This window comes from Salmo salar, chromosome ssa02, assembly GCF_905237065.1.
Source record: "Salmo salar chromosome ssa02, Ssal_v3.1, whole genome shotgun sequence".
NCBI lineage: Eukaryota > Metazoa > Chordata > Actinopteri > Salmoniformes > Salmonidae > Salmo > Salmo salar.
In genome coordinates this window covers 7,460,132-7,482,210 of record NC_059443.1, presented here as the reverse complement: position 1 = coordinate 7,482,210, position 22,079 = coordinate 7,460,132, and the positions used below count along the sequence as shown (strand labels likewise).

Here is a 22,079-nt window from a genome sequence, read left to right as displayed (position 1 = left end):
CCACATCACACCACTACCACATCACACTACCACCACCACATCACACCACCACCACATCACACCACTACCACATCACACTACCACCACCACATCACACTACCACCATCACACTACCACCTCCACATCACACCACCACCACATCACACCACCACCACATCACACTACCACCACATCACACTACCACCACACCACCACTACATCACACCACCACCACATCACTACCACCACCACCACATCACTACCACCACCACCACATCACACTACCACCATCACACTACCACCTCCACATCACACCACCACCACATCACACCACCACCACATCACACCACCACCACCACATCACACTACCACCACCACATCAAACCACCACCACACCACACCACACCACCACCACATCACACTACCACCACCACCACATCACACTACCACCACCACACCACACCACACCACCACCACATCACACTACCACCACCACCACATCACACTACCACCACATCACACCACCACCACCACATCACTCTACCACCACCACATCACTCTACCACCACCACATCACTCTACCACCACCACATCACACCACCACCACCACATCACACCCCCCATCACATCACACTACCACCACACCACACCACCACCACATCACACCACCATCACACCACCACCACATCACACTACCACCACATCACACTAACCGGTGCATGTTGGGGAATTTACCGAAGATACTGCAACTATAGCCATTCTATGTTCAGAGTTTTACCTAGTCATACACTCAATACACAATCTCCCCATCTTTCCTAGTTTATCTGAGCCGTAGGTCAGTGTTGTTGAAATCTCATCAAACACAAATCTCCTGCTCTCCTCCTTGGTCGTTGACGCAGGTTCTGTACAAGATCCTGAAGAGTGAACGAGTGTCTGAGCGCGCCAAGCAACGTGTCAAGTTGAAGGATTTTGGATACCTGGGTCTTGTCTGTTTCCTAGGAGACGTCCCCGTAACCATGACCACCGTGCGCTGTCTGTATGAGCAGGTGCTCGCTACAGGTAGGCCTCATATAGCCTCTGCTCATGTCCCAAATGGAGCCCTATTCCCTTTATACAGTCTAGTAAACTACTAAGGCCCATAGTGCCCTGTCAAAAGTAGTGCTCTATATAGGGACTAGGGTTCTCATAGGGCTTTGGCCAAAAGTAGTGCACTATATAGGGACTAGGGTGCTATTTGGGTGCCAACAACTCTGTGTTGTTGTTTTTGTCGCACTGCTTTGCTTTATCTTGGCCAGGTCGCAGTTGTAAATGAGAACTTGTTCTCAACTGGCCTACCTAGTTAAATAAAGGTTAAATTAAAAAAATTCATAAAAATGCCAGGTCTGTTTTTGTCCTGTGTTCCTGTACAGTCATCCTTTTACAATGCGTTTTATTCTTGTATTGATGGCTAGTCTTCAGAAAGGCTTTAGAGCTGAAATGTCAACATGAAACAGTCTCAACTATAACCTTGTTGTTCCTATAGTATGTATATCTATAGAGGATATATTTTACTGTGTATAAACACTCTCCTTGTTGTTCCTATAGTATGTATATCTATAGAGGATATATTTTACTGTGTATAACCCCTCTTCTTGTTGTTCCTATAGTATGTACAGTTGAAGTCGGAAGTTACATAAACCTTAGCCATATACATTTAAACTCAGTTTTTCACAATTTCTGACATTTAATCCTAGTAAAAATGATAGTTTTAGGTCAGTTGGGATCACCACTTTATTTTAAGAATGTGAAATGTCAGAATAATAGTAGAGAGATTGATTTATTTCAGCTTTTATTTCTTTCATCACATTCCCAGTGGGTCAAAAGTTTACATACACTCAATTAGTATTTGGTAGCATTGCCTTTTAAATTGTTTAACTTGGGTCAAACATTTTGGGTAGCCTTCCACAACCTTACCACAATAAGTTGGGTTCATTTTGGCCCATTCCTCCTGACAGAGCTGGTGTAACTGAGTCAGGTTTGTAGGCCTCCTTGCTCGCACACGCTTTTTCAGTTCTGCCCACAAATTTTCTATAGGATTGAGGTCAGGGCTTTGTGATGGCCACTCCAATACCTTGACTTTGTTGTCCTTAAGCCATTTTGCCACAACTTTGGAAGTATGCTTGGGGTCATTGTCCATTTGGAAGACCCATTTGCGACCAAGCTTTAACTTCCTGACTGATGTCTTGAGATGTTGCTTCAATATATCCACATAATTTTCCTCCCTCATGATGCCATCTATTTTGTGAAGTGCACCAGTCCCTCCTGCAGCAAAGCACTCCCACAACATGATGCTGCCACCCCCGTGCTTCACGGTTGGGATGGTGTTCTTCAGCTTGCAAGCCTCCCCTTTTTCCTCCAAACATAACAATGGTCATTATGGCCAAACAGTTCTATTTTTGTTTCATCAGACCAGAGGACATTTCTCCAAAAAGTACGATCTTTGTCCCTGTGTGCAGTTGCAAACCGTAGTCAGGCTTTTTTATGGCGGTTTTGGAGCAGTGGCTTCTTCCTTGCTGAGCGGCCTTTCAGGTTATGTCGATATAGGACTCGTTTTACTGTGGATATAGATACTTTTGTACCTGTTTCCTCCAGCATCTTCAGAAGGTCCTTTGCTGTTGTTCTGGGATTGATTTGCACTTTTCGCACCAACGTACGTTCATCTCTAGGAGACAGAACGCGTCTCCTTCCTGAGCGGTATAACGGCTGTGTGGTCCCATGGTGTTTATACTTGCGTACTATTGTTTGTACAGATGAACGTGGTACCTTCAGGCGTTTCGAAATTGCTCCCAAGGATGAACCAGACTTGTGGAGGTCCACAATTTGTTTTCTGAGGTCTTGGCTGATTTCTTTTGATTTTCCCATGACGTCAAGCAAAGAGGCACTGAGTTTGAAGGTAGGCCTTGAAATACATCAACAGGTACACCTCCAATTGACTCAAGTGATGTCATTTAGCCTATCAGAAGCTTCTAAAGCCATGACATCATTTTCTGGAATTTTCCAAACTGTTTGTATGTACAGTCAACTTAGTGCATGTAAACTTCCGACTTCAACTGTATGTCTATAGGGTATATACACTGCTCAAAAAAATAAAGGGAACACTTAAACAACACAATGTAACTCCAAGTCAATCACACTTCTGTGAAATCAAACTGTCCACTTAGGAAGCGACACTGATTGACAGTAAATTTCACATGCTGTTGTGCAAATGGAATAGACAACAGGTGGAAATTATAGGCAATTAGCAAGACACCCCCAATAAAGGAGTGGTTCTGCAGGTGGGGACCACAGACCACTTCTCAGTTCCTATGCTTCCAGGCTGATGTTTTGGTCACTTTTGAATGCTGGCGGTGCTTTCACTCTAGTGGTAGCATGAGATGGAGTCTACAACCCACACAAGTGGCTCAGGTAGTGCAGCTCATCCAGGATGGCACATCAATGCGAGCTGTGGCAAGAAGGTTTGCTGTGTCTGTCAGCGTAGTGTCCAGAGCATGGAAGCGCTACCAGGAGACAGGCCAGTACATCAGGAGACGTGGAGGAGGCCGTAGGAGGGCAACAACCCAGCAGCAGGACCGCTACCTCCGCCTTTGTGCAAGGAGGAGCAGGAGGAGCACTGCCAGAGCCCTGCAAAATGACCTCCAGCAGGCCACAAATGTGCATGTGTCTGCTCAAACGGTCAGAAACAGACTCCATGAGGGTGGTATGAGGGCCCGACGTCCACAGGTGGGGATTGTGCTTACAGCCCAACACCGTGCAGGACGTTTGGCATTTGCCAGAGAACACCAAGATTGGCAAATTCGCCACTGGCGCCCTGTGCTCTTCACAGATGAAAGCAGGTTCACACTGAGCACATGTGACAGAGTCTGGAGACGCCGTGGAGAACGTTCTGCTGCCTGCAACATCCTCCAGCATGACCGGTTTGGCGGTGGGTCAGTCATGGTGTGGGGTGGCATTTCTTTGGGGGGCCCCACAGCCCTCCATGTGCTCGCCAGAGGTAGCCTGACTGCCATTAGATACCGAGATGAGATCCTCAGACCCCTTGTGAGACCATATGCTGGTGCGGTTGGCCCTGGGTTCCTCCTAATGCGAGACAATGCTAGACCTCATGTGGCTGGAGTGTGTCAGCAGTTCCTGCAAGAGGAAGGCATTGATGCTATGGACTGGCCCGCCCGTTCCCCAGACCTGAATCCAATTGAGTACATCTGGGACATCATGTCTCGCTCCATCCACCAACGCCACGTTGCACCACAGACTGTCCAGGAGTTGGCGGATGCTTTAGTCCAGGTCTGGGAGGAGATCCCTCAGGAGACCGTCCGCCACCTCATCAGGAGCATGCCCAGGCGTTGTAGGGAGGTCATACAGGCACATGGAGGCCACACACACTACTGAGCCTCATTTTGACTTGTTTTAAGGACATTACATCAAAGTTGGATCAGCCTGTAGTGTGGTTTTCCACTTTAATTTTGAGTGTGACTCCAAATCCAGACCTCCATGGGTTAATAAATTGGATTTCCATTGATTATTTTTGTGTGATTTTGTTGTCAGCACATTCAACTATGTAAAGAAAAAAGTATTTAATAAGATTAATTTATTCATTCAGATCTAGGATGTGTTATTTTAGTGTTCCCTTTATTTTTTTGAGCAGTATACTTTACTGTGTATAACCCCTCTCCTTGTTGTTCCTATAGTATGTATATCTATTGGGGATATACTTTACTGTGTACTTCTGATTGTCATTGTTTTGTGTAGATGCCACTCCTAACTTCAGAGACCTGCTGGCTGTGGTCCATCTGTCCCACCGTGCTGAGCTCACTGTCCGTCTGGACGTCTGTCGCAAGGTCAGTCCCTACCTACACTAATCTTCTTTCCCTTCCACTATCCTGTTAACCCCTCCTCTAGTCCTCTTTCCCCACCTCTAGTCCTCTTTCCCCACCTCTAGTCCTCTTTCCCCTCCTCTATCCCCTCCTCTAGTCCTCTTTCCCCTCCTCTAGTCCTCTTTCCCCTCCTCCAGTCCTCTTTCCCCTAGTCCTCTCCTCTTTCCCCTCCTCTAGTCCTCTTTCCCCTCCACTTGTCCACTTTCCCTTTCTCTAGTCCTCTTTCCATTCCTCTAGTTCTCTTTCCCCTACTCTAGTCCTCTTTCCCCTACTCTAGTCCTCTTTCCCCTCCTTTTAGTCCTCTTTCCCCTCCACTGTCCTCTTTCCCCTCCACTGTATATCTTCACATTCTCTCAGGTCATTACTAAGTATAGTACAATTGAAGATAACGGTATAGACTATTGGGCAGCTAAAGGTATAGACTATAGGGCAGCTAAAGGTATAGACTATAGGGCAGCTAAAGGTATAGACTATAGGGCAGCTAAAGGTATAGACTATTGGACAGCTACATGTATAGACTATAGGGCAGCTAAAGGTATAGACTATAGGGCAGCTAAAGGTATAGACTATTGGACAGCTAAAGGTATAGACTATTGGACAGCTAAAGGTATAGACTATAGGGCAGCTAAAGGTATAGACTATAGGGCAGCTAAAGGTATAGACTATAGGGCAGCTACATGTATAGACTATTGGGCAGCTAAAGGTATAGACTATAGGGCAGCTAAAGGTATAGACTATAGGGCAGCTAAAGGTATAGACTATAGGGCAGCTAAAGGTATAGACTATAGGGCAGCTAAAGGTATAGACTATAGGGCAGCTAAAGGTATAGACTATTGGGCAGCTAAAGGTATAGACTATTGGGCAGCTACAGGTATAGACTATAGGGCAGCTACAGGTATAGACTATAGAGCAGCTAAAGGTATAGACTATAGGGCAGCTAAATGTATAGACTATAGGGCAGCTAAAGGTATAGACTATATGGCAGCTAAAGGTAAAGGTATAGACTATAGGGCAGCTAAAGGTATAGACTATAGGGCAGCAAAAGGTATAGACTATTGGGCAGCTAAAGGTATAGACTATAGGGCAGCTAAAGGTATAGACTATAGGGCAGCTAAAGGTATAGACTATAGGGCAGCTACAGGTATAGACTATTGGGCAGCTAAAGGTATAGACTATAGGGCAGCTAAAGGTATAGACTATAGGGCAGCTAAAGGTATAGACTATAGGGCAGCTAAAGGTAAAGGTATAGACTATAGGGCAGCTAAAGGTAAAGGTATAGACTATAGGGCAGCTAAAGGTATAGACTATAGGGCAGCTAAAGGTATAGACTATTGGGCAGCTAAAGGTATAGACTATAGGGCAGCTAAAGGTATAGACTATAGGGCAGCTAAAGGTATAGACTATAGGGCAGCTAAAGGTATAGACTATTGGGCAGCTACAGGTATAGACTATTGGGCAGCTAAAGGTATAGACTATAGGGCAGCTAAAGGTATAGACTATAGGGCAGCTAAAGGTAAAGGTATAGACTATAGGGCAGCTAAAGGTAAAGGTATAGACTATAGGGCAGCTAAAGGTATAGACTATAGGGCAGCTAAAGATAACGGTATAGACTATAGGGCAGCTAAAGGTATAGACTATAGGGCAGCTAAAGGTAAAGACTATTGGGCAGCTAAAGGTATAGACTATAGGGCAGCTAAAGGTATAGACTATAGGGCAGCTAAAGGTATAGACTATAGGGCAGCTAAAGGTAAAGGTATAGACTATAGGGCAGCTAAAGGTATAGACTATAGGGCAGCTAAAGGTAAAGGTATAGACTATTGGGCAGCTAAAGGTAAAGGTATAGACTATAGGGCAGCTAAAGGTATAGACTATAGGGCAGCTACAGGTATAGACTATAGGGCAGCTACAGGTATAGACTATAGGGCAGCTACAGGTATAGACTATAGGGCAGCTAAAGGTATAGACTATAGGGCAGCTACAGGTATAGACTATAGGGCAGCTAAAGGTATAGACTATAGGGCAGCTACAGGTATAGACTATAGGGCAGCTACAGGTATAGACTATAGGGCAGCTACAGGTATAGACTATAGGGCAGCTAAAGGTATAGACTATAGGGCAGCTACAGGTATAGACTATAGGGCAGCTACAGGTATAGACTATAGGGCAGCTACAGGTATAGACTATAGGGCAGCTACAGGTATAGACTATAGGGCAGCTACAGGTATAGACTATAAGGCAGCTAAAGGTATAGACTATAGGGCAGCTACAGGTATAGACTATAGGGCAGCTACAGGTATAGACTATTGGGCAGCTAAAGGCTTGATTGTTCCCTGTTTTTATCTTTCTCTCCCCTTCTCCCTCTCTCTCTTTCCCCCTGCTCTCTCCCTCGCCTTATGCCCCCTCTCTCTCCATCGCTTCTCTCTCTCTCTCTCTCTCTCTCTCTCTCTCTCTCTCTCTCTCTCTCTCCATCTCCCAGCTCTTCTACCTGATCTATGACAATGAGGACTATGTTCGTCAGCTGGCCCGTCAGCCAGGCTGGCAGGATGTGTTAACTAAGCTCTATATGAAGGAGTCCTATGAGTCTCGTGGTCCCTCCCTGGCAGGCTCCAGCACCCACAGCTCCCTGGACCCCTCCTCCTCCCGCCCCCCTCTCAGGTAGGGATGACTTCCATTAGTCGATTGAGGGAATCTGTATCGATTCGAAAAGTTGGGAATCAATAATAACTTAAATGATATTTTATATTTCTGGACAATGAACAAGATAGTTTCTGGATTCAGCTCTACCCCTGCTATAGATCAGTTAACATGTGTTCAGCTCTTTACCCCTGCTATAGATCAGTTAACATGTGTTCAGCTTTACCCCTGCTATAGATCAGTTAACATGTGTTCAGCTCTACCCCTGCTATAGATCAGTTAACATGTGTTCAGCTCTACCCCTGCTATAGATCAGTTAACATGTGTTCAGCTCTACCCCTGCTATAGATCAGTTAACATGTGTTCAGCACTACCCCTGCTATAGATCAGTTAACATGTGTTCAGCTCTTTACCCCTGCTATAGATCAGTTAACATGTGTTCAGCTCTACCCCTGCTATAGATCAGTTAACATGTGTTCAGCTCTACCCCTGCTATAGATCAGTTAACATGTGTTCAGCTCTACCCCTGCTATAGATCAGTTAACATGTGTTCAGCTCTACCCCTGCTATAGATCAGTTAACATGTGTTCAGCACTACCCCTGCTATAGATCAGTTAACATGTGTTCAGCTCTACCCCTGCTATAGATCAGTTAACATGTGTTCAGCTCTTTACCCCTGCTATAGATCAGTTAACATGTGTTCAGCTCTACCCCTGCTATAGATCAGTTAACATGTGTTCAGCTCTACCCCTGCTATAGATCAGTTAACATGTGTTCAGCACTACCCCTGCTATAGATCAGTTAACATGTGTTCAGCTCTTTACCCCTGCTATAGATCAGTTAACATGTGTTCAGCTCTACCCCTGCTATAGATCAGTTAACATGTGTTCAGCTCTACCCCTGCTATAGATCAGTTAACATGTGTTCAGCTCTACCCCTGCTATAGATCAGTTAACATGTGTTCAGCACTACCCCTGCTATAGATCAGTTAACATGTGTTCAGCTCTTTACCCCCGCTATAGATCAGTTAACATGTGTTCAGCTCTTTACCCCTGCTATAGATCAGTTAACATGTGTTCAGCTCTACCCCTGCTATATATCAGTTAACATGTGTTCAGCTCTTTACCCCTGCTATAGATCAGTTAACATGTGTTCAGCTCTTTACCCCTGCTATAGATCAGTTAACATGTGTTCAGCTCTACCCCTGCTATAGATCAGTTAACATGTGTTCAGCTCTACCCCTGCTATAGATCAGTTAACATGTGTTCAGCTTTACCCCTGCTATAGATCAGTTAACATGTGTTCAGCTCTTTACCCCTGCTATAGATCAGTTAACATGTGTTCAGCTCTACCCCTGCTATAGATAAGTTAACATGTGTTCAGCTCTACCCCTGCTATAGATCAGTTAACATGTGTTCAGCTCTTTACCCCTGCTATAGATCAGTTAACATGTGTTCAGCTGTACCCCTGCTATAGATCAGTTAACATGTGTTCAGCTCTTTACCCCTGCTATAGGTCAGTTAACATGTGTTCAGCTCTACCCCGCTATAGATCAGTTAACATGTGTTCAGCTCTACCCCTGCTATAGATCAGTTAACATGTGTTCAGCTCTACCCCTGCTATAGATCAGTTAACATGTGTTCAGCTCTTTACCCCTGCTATAGATCAGTTAACATGTATTCAGCTCTACCCCTGCTATAGATCAGTTAACATGTGTTCAGCTCTACCCCTGCTATATATCAGTTAACATGTGTTCAGCTCTACCCCTGCTATAGATCAGTTAACATGTGTTCAGCTCTACCCCTGCTATAGATCAGTTAACATGTGTTCAGCTCTTTACCCCTGCTATAGATCAGTTAACATGTGTTCAGCTCTACCCCTGCTATAGATCAGTTAACATGTGTTCAGCTCTCTACCCCTGCTATAGATCAGTTAACATGTGTTCAGCTCTACCCCTGCTATAGATCAGTTAACATGTGTTCAGCTCTACCCCTGCTATAGATCAGTTAACATGTGTTCAGCACTACCCCTGCTATAGATCAGTTAACATGTGTTCAGCTCTTTACCCCTGCTATAGATCAGTTAACATGTGTTCAGCTTTACCCCTGCTATAGATCAGTTAACATGTGTTCAGCTCTACCCCTGCTATAGATCAGTTAACATGTGTTCAGCTCTACCCCTGCTATAGATCAGTTAACATGTGTTCAGCTCTACCCCTGCTATAGATCAGTTAACATGTGTTCAGCTCTTTACCCCTGCTATAGATCAGTTAACATGTGTTCAGCTCTACCCCTGCTATAGATCAGTTAACATGTGTTCAGCTCTACCCCTGCTATAGATCAGTTAACATGTGTTCAGCTCTACCCCTGCTATAGATCAGTTAACATGTGTTCAGCTCTACCCCGCTATAGATCAGTTAACATGTGTTCAGCTCTACCCCTGCTATAGATCAGTTAACATGTGTTCAGCTCTACCCCTGCTATAGATCAGTTAACATGTGTTCAGCTCTACCCCTGCTATAGATCAGTTAACATGTGTTCAGCTCTTTACCCCTGCTATATATCAGTTAACATGTGTTCAGCTCTACCCCTGCTATAGATCAGTTAACATGTGTTCAGCTCTACCCCTGCTATAGATCAGTTAACATGTGTTCAGCTCTTTACCCCTGCTATAGATCAGTTAACATGTGTTCAGCTCTACCCCTGCTATAGATCAGTTAACATGTGTTCAGCTGTACCCCTGCTATAGATCAGTTAACATGTGTTCAGCTCTTTACCCCTGCTATAGATCAGTTAACATGTGTTCAGCTCTTTACCCCTGCTATAGATCAGTTAACATGTGTTCAGCTCTACCCCTGCTATAGATCAGTTAACATGTGTTCAGCTCTTTACCCCTGCTATAGATCAGTTAACATGTGTTCAGCTCTACCCCTGCTATAGATCAGTTAACATGTGTTCAGCTCTACCCCTGCTATAGATCAGTTAACATGTGTTCAGCTCTACCCCTGCTATAGATCAGTTAACATGTGTTCAGCTCTTTACCCCTGCTATAGATCAGTTAACATGTGTTCAGCTCTTTACCCCTGCTATAGATCAGTTAACATGTGTTCAGCTGTACCCCTGCTATAGATCAGTTAACATGTGTTCAGCTCTTTACCCCTGCTATAGATCAGTTAACATGTGTTCAGCTCTACCCCTGCTATAGATCAGTTAACATGTGTTCAGCTCTTTACCCCTGCTATAGATCAGTTAACATGTGTTCAGCTCTACCCCTGCTATAGATCAGTTAACATGTGTTCAGCTCTACCCCTGCTATAGATCAGTTAACATGTGTTCAGCTCTACCCCTGCTATAGATCAGTTAACATGTGTTCAGCTCTTTACCCCTGCTATAGATCAGTTAACATGTGTTCAGCTCTTTACCCCTGCTATAGATCAGTTAACATGTGTTCAGCTCTTTACCCCTGCTATAGATCAGTTAACATGTGTTCAGCTCTTTACCCCCGCTATAGATCAGTTAACATGTGTTCAGCTCTACCCCTGCTATAGATCAGTTAACATGTGTTCAGCTCTTTACCCCTGCTATAGATCAGTTAACATGTGTTCAGCTCTTTACCCCTGCTATAGATCAGTTAACATGTGTTCAGCTCTTTACCCCTGCTATAGATCAGTTAACATGTGTTCAGCTCTTTACCCCTGCTATAGATCAGTTAACATGTGTTCAGCTCTACCCCTGCTATAGATCAGTTAACATGTGTTCAGCTCTTTACCCCTGCTATAGATCAGTTAACATGTGTTCAGCTCTACCCCTGCTATAGATCAGTTAACATGTGTTCAGCTCTCTACCCCTGCTATAGATCAGTTAACATGTGTTCAGCTCTTTACCCCTGCTATAGATCAGTTAACATGTGTTCAGCTCTTTACCCCTGCTATAGATCAGTTAACATGTGTTCAGCTCTACCCCTGCTATAGATCAGTTAACATGTGTTCAGCTCTACCCCTGCTATAGATCAGTTAACATGTGTTCAGCTCTACCCCTGCTATAGATCAGTTAACATGTGTTCAGCTCTTTACCCCTGCTATAGATCAGTTAACATGTGTTCAGCTGTACCCCTGCTATAGATCAGTTAACATGTGTTCAGCTCTTTACCCCTGCTATAGATCAGTTAACATGTGTTCAGCTCTACCCCTGCTATAGATCAGTTAACATGTGTTCAGCTCTTTACCCCTGCTATAGATCAGTTAACATGTGTTCAGCTCTACCCCTGCTATAGATCAGTTAACATGTGTTCAGCTCTACCCCTGCTATAGATCAGTTAACATGTGTTCAGCTTTACCCCTGCTATAGATCAGTTAACATGTGTTCAGCTCTACCCCTGCTATAGATCAGTTAACATGTGTTCAGCTCTACCCCTGCTATAGATCAGTTAACATGTGTTCAGCTCTCTACCCCTGCTATAGATCAGTTAACATGTGTTCAGCTCTTTACCCCTGCTATAGATCAGTTAACATGTGTTCAGCTCTACCCCTGCTATAGATCAGTTAACATGTGTTCAGCTCTACCCCTGCTATAGATCAGTTAACATGTGTTCAGCTCTACCCCTGCTATAGATCAGTTAACATGTGTTAAGCTCTACCCCTGCTATAGATCAGTTAACACACAACTCTTACTAAATGTTGAACTGCTCCCCTCTCAGGAGAGATCACAGCATGGTCATAGAGGACTCTCAGGACGCTCACACAGACGTCTTCCTCCCTTACACCTCGCGGGACGAGGAAGAGGAGGAGGAGGGAGACGGCGAGGGCCTGGGAGGGAGGAATATCTCAGAGGGTTTCTCCGACCTCTCTCGGTCTTCCCCTAACAGCAGTGGAGGCACTTTGAAGGACTTTGCCGACTCTCTCCAATTTAAGTCGTTTGACTCGGTAGAGCAGGGGAGCCGCTCGTCCTCCCTGTCCAACACCATGGACATCCCCTCCACCCGGCCCCAAGAGGAGGCTCTCTACCACCCTCTGTCCCCCTTCGGCACCTCGCCCTTTGAGCTGGAGCTGGGGGGTATGAGGGGTGAGACGGGGACATGGAACCAGAACCCTGTGGGGGGTAGTCAGGCAGGCACCCCCTCGCCCCTGGAGCACAGCCGGTCGTTCCCCTCTCTGAGACCCAGGAAGAGCTCCAGTCTGTCCAACGTGCTGGACGACTCCAACTATGGAACTGACCCCCGGGCAGCTGACACCATCTCCAACACCTCCAACCCACAGGTACTGCTGCCCTAACCTTAACCTTAATCACAGGTACTGTTGTCCTAACCTTAACCTTAACCACAGGTACTGTTGTCCTAACCTTAACCTTAACCTTAACCACAGGTACTGTTGTCCTAACCTTAACCTTAACCACAGGTACTGCTGCCCTAACCTTAACCTTAACCACAGGTACTGTTGTCCTAACCTTAACCTTAACCACAGGTACTGTTGTCCTAACCTTAACCTTAACCACAGGTACTGCTGCCCTAACCTTAACCTTAACCACAGGTACTGTTGTCCTAACCTTAACCTTAACCACAGGTACTGTTGTCCTAACCTTAACCTTAACCACAGGTACTGTTGTCCTAACCTTAACCTTAACCACAGGTACTGTTGTCCTAACCTTAACCTTAACCACAGTTACTGTTGTCCTAACCTTAACCTTAACCACAGGTACTGTTGTCCTAACCTTAACCTTAACCACAGGTACTGTTGTCCTAACCTTAACCTTAACCTTAACCACAGGTACTGCTGCCCTAACCTTAACCTTAACCACAGGTACTGTTGTCCTAACCTTAACCTTAACCACAGGTACTGCTGCCCTAACCTTAACCTTAACCACAGGTACTGTTGTCCTAACCTTAACCTTAACCACAGGTACTGCTGCCCGAACCTTAACCTTAACCACAGGTACTGTTGTCCTAACCTTAACCTTAACCACAGGTACTGTTGTCCTAACCTTAACCTTAACCACAGGTACTGTTGTCCTAACCTTAACCTTAACCACAGGTACTGTTGTCCTAACCTTAACCTTAACCCTAACCACAGGTACTGTTGTCCTAACCTTAACCTTAACCCTAACCACAGGTACTGTTGTCCTAACCTTAACCACAGGTACTGTTGTCCTAACCTTAACCTTAACCCTAACCACTGGTACTGAGCATTCCTAGGAGGTATGTTGTGTGGTGTTTGAATAAACTGGACCACATGTGTTGAACATGAAGTCCAGTGTCTTGTGTAATGTCCCATATCCATATCCGTTAACGGATTTCTCCTGAAATGTATCAGTCAGAAAATCACAAGTATTAGCATCCCGTAAGCATGTTTCAGAGTCCTCAGCCGCAGAGCTGTGATAGTCTGGGAGACTCCCTGACCCCCATCTGCGGGGGTCGCACAGCCTGACCTCATACCTCAAAAACATTCCCATCCAACATGGCTCAGTGTACATGACTCCTATTCAACCAACGTGGCTCAGTGTACATGACTCCTATTCAACCAACGTGGCTCAGTGTACATGACTCCTATTCAACCAACGTGGCTCAGTGTACATGACTCCTATACAACCAACGTGGCTCAGTGTACATGACTCCTATTCAACCAACGTGGCTCAGTGTACATGACTCCTATTCAACCAACGTGGCTCAGTGTACATGACTCCTATACAACCAACGTGGCTCAGTGTACATGACTCCTATACAACCAACGTGGCTCAGTGTACATGACTCCTATTCAACCAACGTGGCTCAGTGTACATGACTCCTATTCAACCAACGTGGCTCAGTGTACATGACTCCTATTCAACCAACGTGGCTCAGTGTACATGACTCCTATACAACCAACGTGGCTCAGTGTACATGACTCCTATACAACCAACGTGGCTCAGTGTACATGACTCCTATTCAACCAACGTGGCTCAGTGTACATGACTCCTATTCAACCAACGTGGCTCAGTGTACATGACTCCTATTCAACCAACGTGGCTCAGTGTACATGACTCCTATACAACCAACATGGTTCAGTGTACATGACTCCTATACAACCAACATGGTTCAGTGTACATGACTCCTATTCAACCAACATGGTTCAGTGTACATGACTCCTATACAACCAACATGGTTCAGTGTACATGACTCCTATTCAACTGAGTGTGATGAGGGATAGAGTCGTGCTGAGAATTATGAAACTATGAAAACCAACGGTCCAATATCCTAGAATACGGCTGTGCAGATGCCGATGCGGTTTAGTCCGTCTCCAACACAGTGTACTGTATCAAAACAAATGTATTTATAAAGCCCTTCTTACATCAGCTGATATCTCAAAGTGCTGTACAGAAACCCAGCCTAAAACTCCAAAACAACAAGCAATTCAGGTGTAGAAGCACGGTGGCTAGGAAAAACTCCCTAGAAAGGCCAGAACCTAGGAAGAAACCTAGAGAGGAACCAGGCTATGAGGGGTGGCCAGTCCTCTTCTGGCTGTGCCGGGTGGAGATTATAACAGAACATGGCCAAGATGTTCAATTGTTCATAAATGACCAGCAGGGTCAAATAATAATAATCACAGTAGTTGTCGAGGGTGCAACAGGTCAGCACCTCTACCGCTCCTGTTGTCTCTAGAGAGTTGAAAACAGCAGGTCTGGGACAGGTAGCACGTCCGGTGAACAGGTCAGGGTTCCATAGCCGCAGGCAGAACAGTTGAAACTGGAACAGCAGCACGGCCAGGTGGCCTGGGGACAGCAAGGAGTCATCATGCCAGGTAGTCCTGAGGCATGGTCCTAGGGCTCAGGTCCTCCAAGAGAGAGAAAGAGAGAATTAGAGAGAGCATATTTAAATTCACACAGGACACCGGATAAGACAGGAGAAATACTCCAGATATAACAGACTGACCCTAGCCCCCTGACATAAACTACTGCAGCATAAATACCAGAGGCTGAGACAGGAGGGGTCAGGAGACACTGTGGCCCCATCCGAAGATACCCCCGGACAGGTCCAAACTGGCAGGATATAACCTGTATCTGTGTGTCTAACTGTGATTATGGTGTGTGTGTGTGTGTGTGTGTGTGTGTGTGTGTGTGTGTGTGTGTGTGTGTGTGTGTGTGTGTGTGTGTGTGTGTGTGTGTGTGTGTGTGTGTGTGTGTGTGTGTGTGTGTGTGTGTGTGTGTGTGTGGTCCCTTTCAGCAGACGCCAGAGGAGGAGCTGTGTAACCTGCTGACTAACATCGTGTTCTCTGTGCTGTGGTGCGGCAGCGGGTCGGAGGGGGGGGAGGACGCCGTGTGGAGGGAGAGGGGACAGGTCTTCTCTGTCCTCACCAAGCTGGGCTCCTCCTGCCAACTGGTTCGCCCGCCTGACGATATCAAATGCAGGTCAGTCGGTCGACAGACAGCCAGTCAGCTATTTAGTTAGTTATTCAGTCAGCTATTTAGTTAGTTATTCAGTCAGCTATTTAGTTAGTTATTCAGTCAGCTATTTAGTTAGTTATTCAGTCAGCTATTTAGTTATTCAGTCAGCTATTTAGTTAGTTATTCAGTCAGGTATTTAGTTAGTTATTCAGCCAGCCAATCAGTCAGTCAGCTATTTAGTTAGTTATTCAGTCAGTTATTTAGTTAGTCTCATGTCTTATGTCAGTATACAGATTCATTAAGGTGACTTCAAATCAAGTTTTATTTGTCAAATGCTTGGTAAACAACAGGTGTGGACTAACAGTGAAGTGCTTACTGACGGGCCCTTCACAACCATGCAGAGAGAAACATAATAACAATGAGGAACAATAACTAGGTACATACACAGGGTACCAGTACTGAGTCCATGTGCAGGGAGAGGTAAGAGGTAATTAATAACTAGGCTACATACACAGGGTACCAGTACTGAGCCCATGTGCAGGGAGAGGTAAGAGGTAATTAATAACTAGGTACATACACAGGGTACCAGTACTGAGTCCATGTGCAGGGAGAGGTAAGAGGTACTTAATAACTAGGTACATACACAGGGTACCAGTACTGAGTCCATGTGCAGGGAGAGGTAAGAGGTACTTAATAACTAGGTACATACACAGGGTACCAGTACTGAGTCCATGTGCAGGGAGAGGTAAGAGGTAATTAATAACTAGGTACATACACAGGGTACCAGTACTGAGTCCATGTGCAGGGAGAGGTAAGAGGTAATTAATAACTAGGCTACATACACAGGGTACCAGTACTGAGTCCATGTGCAGGGAGAGGTAAGAGGTAATTAATAACTAGGTACATACACAGGGTACCAGTACTGAGTCCATGTGCAGGGAGAGGTAAGAGGTAATTAATAACTAGGTACATACACAGGGTACCAGTACTGAGTCCATGTGCAGGGAGAGGTAAGAGGTAATTAATAACTAGGTACATACACAGGGTACCAGTACTGAGCCCATGTGCAGGGAGAGGTAAGAGGTAATTAATAACTAGGTACATACACAGGGTACCAGTACTGAGTCCATGTGCAGGGAGAGGTAAGAGGTACTTAATAACTAGGTACATACACAGGGTACCAGTACTGAGTCCATGTGCAGGGAGAGGTAAGAGGTACTTAATAACTAGGTACATACACAGGGTACCAGTACTGAGTCCATGTGCAGGGAGAGGTAAGAGGTAATTAATAACTAGGTACATACACAGGGTACCAGTACTGAGTCCATGTGCAGGGAGAGGTAAGAGGTAATTGATAACTAGGTACATACACAGGGTACCAGTGATGTACTGGGCCGTACGCTCTACCCTCTGTAGCGCCTTGCGGTTGAATGCAGCCAGTCAAGATGCTCTCAATGGTGCAGCTGTAGAACTTTGAAGATCTGAGGTCCCATGACACATCTTTACCTCCTCCTGAGGGGGAAGAGGCGTTGTCGTGCCTTCTTCATGACACATCTTTACCTCCTCCTGAGGGGGAAGAGGCGTTGTCGTTCCTTCTTCATGACACATCTTTACCTCCTCCTGAGGGGGAAGAGGCGTTGTCGTTCCTTCTTCATGACACATCTTTACCTCCTCCTGAGGGGGAAGAGGCGTTGTCGTGCCTTCTTCATGACACATCTTTACCTCCTCCTGAGGGGGAAGAGGCGTTGTCGTTCCTTCTTCATGACACATCTTTACCTCCTCCTGAGGGTGAAGAGGCGTTGTCGTGCCTTCTTCATGACACATCTTTACCTCCTCCTGAGGGTGAAGAGGCGTTGTCGTTCCTTCTTCATGACACATCTTTACCTCCTCCTGAGGGGGAAGAGGCGTTGTCGTGCCTTCTTCATGACACATCTTTACCTCCTCCTGAGGGTGAAGAGGCGTTGTCGTTCCTTCTTCATGACACATCTTTACCTCCTCCTGAGACTGGATCAGGGAGAGGTTGAACATGTCAGTGAAGACACTTGCCAGTTGGTCAGTGCATGCTCTGAGTGTGCATCCTGGTAATCCGTCTGACCCCGCGGCCTTGTGAATGTTAACCTGTTTAAAGGTCTTATTCACATCAACCACAGAAAGACTTGAGGAAAGTGAAAAAAGCCTAACTTAACTTTTTTGCAGTTCTGTTCTGTTTTGGTTGAGCAAAATGTAGCTCTAAATGTTGACTGGCTATTCTCCCTCCCTCCTCTCCACCCCTCCTCTCTGCTGTGTTTCTTTCTCTCAGTCTGTTAGAGATGATGCTGGAGTCTTCTCTGTCAGACCTGAGGGACTCTCAGGGTGTCTCTCTACCATACTTCCCCAGTCTGCTGCGTCTCCTCAGGCTGCTCCAGGACTTCCTCTTCTCAGAGGGAACAGACAACCAGGCTCTGTGGAGCGAGAAGGTACAGTACTGCACCATGGTCCACATGTTGTCTGCATCTCAAATGGCACCATATATTTCTATGTAGTGCACTACTTTTGACCAGGACCCATAGGGCTCCCATAGGGCTCTGGTCAAAAGTAGTGCACTATATAGGGTGCCATTTGGGATGCATACAATATCAGCCATGCTCAATTATTTGTGAGTGTAAAATCTGTGATCTGATGGTATCATTTTGCATAGAGTTGACCTTTCTACCAAACAGCTGAGAGAGAGACTATGGATGTGTGTCGAGTACTTGCCACTGAGATGAGAGTTTGTCGTTACAAACTGTCCACTATATAAACCATATGTTGAGGATGTCTAAACTTGATTGCAGGAAATAATTACTCACCTCTTAGATGTAAAGTCCCCTGTGTAGGGGACCTGCATGGTTCTGGTACCAGTCCCGACCTACATTTTCACTTAGAAATCCATCTGTGGACCTCGTAGATGGAAATGGCTTGCGTGACGTGAAGTAGGATGTGAAATCTGAAACCACTTGAAGCTGGGATGTCCGTCCTACTGTTTTAATTCGCTCTTCCGACTGTCGCTCATCTCCTGGCTGAACCCTACGTCACAGACACTGACAAAGCACATGCTTGCAATCCTTACATTGTAGCTCAACAAGAGAGTGGTTTATTCACTATAGCACATTCAGATCGATTTACAGCCATTCCTCTCAAATAATTCATAGATTTGAAACAAAAAACACTTTCTGTTTGTCATAGATGGACAATAATAATATGAGACGAAAGGTGAGTTCCTAAGGAGTTCAGGAAGCCAAGCTAGAGGTCTGTGTGGCTCACAGCGGTGGGGGAGATGTTTTCATCAACAGAGACCTTTAGAAAATATGCACATTTTCTCTGACACTACAAATATGTATTTTACAGTTGTAAGAAAGGTGAAGTCTCATAGTTAGTGGTTTTATAATCTGATGTCGTGTCTTTGGCATCATTAAACTGAAGACATGTTTATCAAATAACTCTGTAATTATTATTACGCGATTAAACTGATTAATCGTGTAACAGTAATTAACTAGGAAGTCGGGGCACCAAGGAAAATATTCAGATTACAAAGTTATCATTTTCCTAATATAACTTTCAGATATCATAATATCTGATCTATGAGTCTTCTGATTTAATGATGTATTCGTTTACCTCGTCAGTCTCATTCCAAACGTCATAAATTGTTGGTTATCTGCACGAACCCAGTCTTCACTATGAGTCATCCATACATCAATTGTCTTAAAATCATTTATTTACTAATCTAATTCACTGAAATGCATAACAAACAGATATGGTTACAAGGAAATGATAGGAGAATGTGCCCTAGTGGGCTAAACCGGCATGGCGGCTTGTTACACAAAGAAAGGGGGTTGGGCTTGAATGAAAGAGCGGGAAGCCTGAGGAACACAGAAACAGCAGCTATGCTATCGTAAATACAGTATCTTATGCATTCTAAATTACCGCCCATTTGGAAAAGGAAAATGCAATAAATATTTACTCTGAGCTGCGCTTCGGTAGGTTGGTCGTAGATGCTGGCCGTGTTGGCCAACAGAGATCTTCCTGTCCTCGGAAGAATGTCACTGGTGGTAAAATGCATATGTCGTCCGTCCTTTCCTAGCCCACGTCTACAGCGGCCGCTGCTAACTCAACGGCTAGGAAGTATCACTTCTGTAGTGAATAAGGGTTCAAAGTTCATACCATTCCCAACCAAAGCTCACTCTGAGGTTGGCTTAGTTCTGTACTTGACATGTGTGTCCTTTTAACACAGAGGCTGCAGACCTCATGTACCCGGAACAGGCTGGTTACATTTCATCACTGACTTATATAGTGGAGAGGGAGAAGGGTGTGTTTCATCGTTTATAACCCCTGTCTCTTCACAGGGGCGGGCCACTGATTGGTCAGGGCTCTTTCCTTATGAAAACCCAATTCACTCATTTGGAAGCTAAAGTTACATTTAATCTCCTAACAAACCGTTTAAATATCAAACATTTAAATTGCACAACAATTCCATGTGAATCTGATAACTAGAATGTGTAGACTTTCCCAGGTACAGTTTATGTCGTCCTGTCATCAGTCATAATGTCTCAGATGACAACCGAACTGACATCCATACTCATTAAGTACCAACGCATATTTCCAACTGGTTCTATTACCGAAATATGGTTCCTTTCCCCCCACTTGTTTGATGTTCCCAGACTCTCTATGTTTAACAAAGGCTATTCAACAGTCCTTCAGTAGGGTCAGAAAGAGAGGGGAAGGGATAAAGGTATTTATGGAGGGGTCATAAACCTTACCCACAGGCCAACGTCATGACACTGATTATACTATATTTAGAAAGCATAGAAGTCATTTCAAGCCTTATTCATACAGTTTTGTTGAATAGGAAATACGTCATAAAATATTTCATATTTTCATATTTGTATCATATTTGTACTGTGTATTTGAGCTTGTGTCCTCAAAAGTGACTACATCTCAGCAATGTATAACTATTTTTTTACCAGAAAGGTTAGATTGACCCTTTCTTGGAGTATGCAGCATTACTAGTTATTGTTTATGGTCATCATGATAAATAATACATATTCGGGGATTAGGTAGATTACATTTTAGATTACATGTAGTTACATGTATTAATGGCACAGCTACTTCCTGTTATTGTGACGGTATGTGTGTTTAATGTCAGTGGACGCATCTTGGCTTTAGCTTGGTTACTGTTTTGAATAGTAGTTCTATATCATTTAACTGTGTGGTAACCGGTCTTGAGAATTGACTCATTGTTATGTTGTATTCAGGTATCTGCACTCTTGCCTACATAATTGCCCCTTGTGGGAATTGAATTGAATGAAAATGTGTTGTGGACTGTTAACAGGTGTGTTGTTGTTGTAGATCTTTGAGGGGGTGGTGAACCTCCTGGACAGACTACAGGCATGGCACAGTACCCCTGGTACCCCCGGAGCTCTGGAGCTCAGAGAGATGGCTCAGATCGGCCTGCGCATCATCACCGGCTACGTCCAGCAACAGGACTCACAGGTCAGTCACCTATGTTACGCTACGCCCACCTCCCTCTAGCCAAACTAGACTGGCTCCAACTCTGGCTTGCATGCCGAATGGCTCCCTAATCACTATATAGTGTACTACTTTTGACCAGAGCCCATAGGCTGGGATAGGGGTGGATAGGGTGCTATTTGGGAAACAACTTCTTTCTCCAAATTACATCCATTTAGGGCATTAGTCAACGCGTGGGTTTGATGTCGTGGGACCAATCCCAATGCTCTGTCTGTCAGTACACATTTACTATCAAATAAAGGTTAGACCTTTTGAGGGGAAAGTGTGTTTAGAATACCAGTTCATCTATGGTTATCTATCAGTGCACAGAGAACATAGCTAGCATTCCTCCTGAGGAGTGTTGTGTAGGACGGGGCAGCTCTTCTCTGAGTTATAACTACTGTTGGGATGCATCCCAAATGGTACCCTGTTCCCTACATAGTGCATAACTTTCTGGTCAGAAGTAGTGCACTATGTAGGGAATGGGGTGCTATTTGGCACTCCTGTAGGAGTGTGGGATCAAGTGGTCATAAATAAATGGTCCAAAGACTTCCTTTAAGCGTTGGGATTTGTTTATTTATTTTTAAGGAGCAAAGCTTTTTCCATCCACTTGAATTGTTGTTGTGTGTTTTGTTAATATTAGTACCCCACTTAATAAATCAGCTGAGTATTAATAATATCA

General features: G+C 44.8%; 1 protein-coding gene across 4 annotated transcripts in view; it reads left to right on the top strand.

The window, feature by feature from the left end:
• LOC106591355 (neurobeachin-like protein 2) overlaps nt 1-22,079 on the top strand; it is a 147,842-nt gene that overhangs the window by 82,328 nt on the left and 43,435 nt on the right. For 3 of the 4 annotated variants that reach the window (XM_045696980.1, XM_045696976.1, XM_045696979.1), the window contains 7 exons: nt 879-1,038; nt 4,765-4,853; nt 7,366-7,544; nt 12,219-12,777; nt 15,714-15,898; nt 18,174-18,330; nt 21,239-21,382. In XM_045696980.1, the coding sequence (XP_045552936.1) occupies nt 879-1,038; nt 4,765-4,853; nt 7,366-7,544; nt 12,219-12,777; nt 15,714-15,898; nt 18,174-18,330; nt 21,239-21,382 (1,473 nt within the window). The remainder of the gene's footprint in view (nt 1-878; nt 1,039-4,764; nt 4,854-7,365; nt 7,545-12,218; nt 12,778-15,713; nt 15,899-18,173; nt 18,331-21,238; nt 21,383-22,079) is intronic. The other variant, XM_045696978.1, reaches the window with a different exon arrangement.